This window comes from Phalangium opilio, unplaced genomic scaffold (genome assembly GCF_054372755.1).
Source record: "Phalangium opilio isolate 3A_F unplaced genomic scaffold, DU_Popi_V2 ptg001170l_1, whole genome shotgun sequence".
NCBI classification, from domain to species: domain Eukaryota; kingdom Metazoa; phylum Arthropoda; class Arachnida; order Opiliones; family Phalangiidae; genus Phalangium; species Phalangium opilio.
Window position 1 is genome coordinate 12,544,613 of NW_028324255.1, and position 3,456 is coordinate 12,548,068.

Consider the following 3,456-nt stretch of genomic DNA (forward strand, 5'->3'; position numbering starts at 1 on the left):
ACAATCATGCCGTTAACATCAAGAAATGTATCCTAAATTCTTAATCGGTGCTAAATTAAAAGTTTTTTTGGTGAAACATAGAGTAATTTTGATAAATTTCATTGAAATTTAACTCAACGTTTTTAACAGTTTGAAATGTTTTTCAAATGACGCTTTTCGTTTCGGTAAAATGTATCCTAAACGACTGATTTCGTTTCGGTGGCTTATTCATTTTCCCATGTATTCCTATGGGTTTTTAGGAATTGTAAATTAGTGTTTTCGTTTCGAAGAAATGTATCGTAGTTGATCAAAAACGTTTCGATTGTTTTTTACTTCTAACACGAAATGCGTTGTGAATGATTCTTCTTTCAATACCGTTTTACGTTTTTCACAAATTTTTGATTACGCTGCCGATAATTTTGATAAATATAGTACGATTAGGTCAATGCTTCGGTCTAATGATATATTGCCTTTTTTGTTGACGCAACGGAAACATCTTAAACTTGTTGAGACTTGTACTAATAATGCCCTCGGGGCAACCACCTGTAATCAATTAAATGCTTGAACCCCCTTGTAGGATGAATCACCAGCCCCTATTAATAAAGCAATAAATCACTCTAAAAATAAATTCCATTGATAACCTTGCACTACAAATGGTTCTACAGAAAGCCATTAAGACACGCCTGGACATGTTCACGTATACCTAAAACACAGATGGGGATAAAGGTTTACCCCCCCCCCCTTTTCAATGTCATAAAACCTGGTGGGTGGTCCAATTAAAGAAAGGACAAAATAAATTCCATTGATAACAATACAACTGGTTCGACCACGCCCCCAAAAGCCATTACGACACGTCTGAACGTGTTTACGTATAAGTAAAAACAGATTGGGATAAATTCTTTTGTTATGAACCATGTTCGACCCCCCTCCTTCCCCCTTAATGTCCTATAACACACACCTGGGTGGCCAAAAGGCGATTTTGTAAACTATAGAGAGTCATTTCACTTCCGAACTCTGGAGAGAAAGGTTGGTGACAAGGCTAGTAAGAGATCACGTGTTTCCTCCGATGCACCTTACGTAATATGTAATTCTTGTTTTGGTAAAAATGTCCCTTAAAATGTGTGCTAAATAGAAAACATATGAGACAGTCTAGACAATGGGAACTATTATTTACTTCAGTTGCCTTCCAGGGCGACAATTAGAAGGAAAAGCCTCAGTACGTTGTGAAAGTACTGGGTTTTGGAGTGGTCAGGCACCAAGATGTCGACGTAAGCTGAAAATAATCTAGTAACATTCTTAATGGCTAACACGAACTATTTCTAAAACACATAGTAATAGCAAGCTGTACGGAACTCGGTTCACCTCAGTTCGGAGTAGTGTTTGGAAAAGTACAGACTCCTAAGGATGGGGACATTATATTTTTCTCGTGTGATATCGGATATAAGCTTGCAGGAAGACCATCTTTAAAGTGTCAAGATGATGGACATTGGGATGGACCCTCTCCAAAATGCGAAAGCGAAACGCAAACTGTCACATCAACCAAAGGTAATTAAAATGTAATGTTTTGACTCTGTAATGGAGTGTCACGTGCAAACTGCCAGCCAATAGAATACGCCTTAGCTTAAGCCTAGGAAGAAGCTTTTTCTCTAAATTAGCTTCTATATTTACTTATTTAAAATTTTAGAGTTTCCGGATAAGGTAGAAAAACACGTTATTCTCGAAAATGATTCCAAAATCCCACTTCCAGTCACGGTGGAAGCGAAAAACTGGCTTAACGTTAGAGATGTATGTTGATATTGAACAGAAATTAAGACGCAAATTTAACTTAGCTAAGACAGTATAGCATTGAAATTATTAGTACCAGTTGCATGGTGCTGGTAGAAACCTTTTTTTAGAAATTCGCGGTACGACATATTTCACATTATGGCTGCTAGTTGTTTATTTTAACACAGAAACACATTTTTGGAGCTTATGTAGCAGGAAAACATCGAAACAACACTAAAACTTTAATTTTATACTTAAAACTGTGGGAAAGCTCGTATCATATCATTATTGTCGTCACCATATGGTCCAAGCATGCTGAGCTTCCTAGAGTACCGAACCACTTCTCAAAGTATCATCTAAACACAGTTGAGAGAAGAAATAGAAAGATCCCCCGTGTCGCTTCTATATTTTTCTATGTCAGGCACCATAAGTTTATAAGATATGTTCCATAAGTATGACATTACCTATACTTCTTAACGCTAAAGGCTTAATGAGAGCTAGTTCGAGAACTACAAACGAGAATTGCAGACAACACTCGGTTTTGCAGTCCGTCTTCCTATCTAGTCTGTACTAAACCTTTGACAGCTTCTCACCAGGCACCACTCTCTTTACGGGAATGTATATTATAACGTTTCACCTACGTAACTTTCATGACAGGCTCTCAGTAACCAGTGACTAACTTATGGAACATATCGTATGAGCTTATGCAGGCACGTACTGCTTACATTGCGTAACTCAGGTTTCCCTAATATTAAGTGCGCCTTCACATAACTATAACCCTTTAAAAATACTGCATGTATTTGATTATTCCTGCAACATAATTTAACTTTCACGTCAAAATAAACAGTCCAATTAAAATTTCAACCGTTTGTAATGTTTCTCTTTATAATTTTCAGTGAGAATCTCACCGTGAATGTCTTCAGTCATGAAATAAATAAAATTTGAGAATTTTATTTAACGTTGTCTGAAATTCATTTAAACCTATAATATTGATTACAAAAATCCTTAGAATGTTTTGAGACTTTTGCAACGTAATCCTAATTTTTCTTGTTAAATGAGAGTCAATAAAAAAGAATAGTTTCATAAATAAGAGTTGAAATTAGAGATAAATAATAATTTCGAGTTAAACAAAACCATCGTAAATATTTAAAAGCCTGCAATAACTAACATGTAAAGGTTATCGCGTTTAATATACCTTGGTACTCTTTTTTATTTTGTCGAACACATCTGCATTGGATAAGAAATCGTAAAACTCTAGGTTTACGACTCTTTGTTCCCTTTCAAGCTTGATGTAATAAATTTCGTTCAAAAATTTTAATAAAAAACCATTCTAAATTGACTAAATTATAACTAGATCACAGCTTACTGTATGAAATCTCAAACTTTGCGCAAAAGCAAACGTTAACCTTGGTTGTCTTAATAATCCTAGGCTTTCTTGCATCCAGATAACTATGCGTTTCTCCGTGTTGATTTGTCTAATTATTACAAGTACATCGATTCAATGGTCCGAGGAAATGGAAGATGATATAAATAACATCAACGATGTTATGAGTGAAATTTTCCAAGATGCTAACCTAAGGAACAAGTTCATTTCCTCGTTAATGAGAACCTTACCACAGATATCTTCTGCTGCAGATTTCGAAAGTAAAATGGTAAATGCGAACGAGATTGATACCCCGATACCCCAGAAAGTCTTGAACTGTGTGAAATCTC

The 3,456-nt window shown here is 35.6% G+C and overlaps 1 protein-coding gene across 1 annotated transcript; it reads left to right on the forward strand.

The window, feature by feature from the left end:
* The first annotated feature begins 1,000 nt into the window (after positions 1–1,000).
* Positions 1,001–3,013, forward strand: LOC149587336 (protein lev-9-like). The gene is made up of 3 exons (XM_089863612.1): positions 1,001–1,247; positions 1,312–1,524; positions 2,640–3,013. The coding sequence occupies exons 1-3, from the start codon at positions 1,136–1,138 to the stop codon at positions 2,654–2,656; spliced, it is 342 nt and encodes a 113-aa protein (XP_089719738.1). The 5' UTR covers positions 1,001–1,135; the 3' UTR covers positions 2,657–3,013.
* Positions 3,014–3,456: the final 443 nt, after the last annotated feature.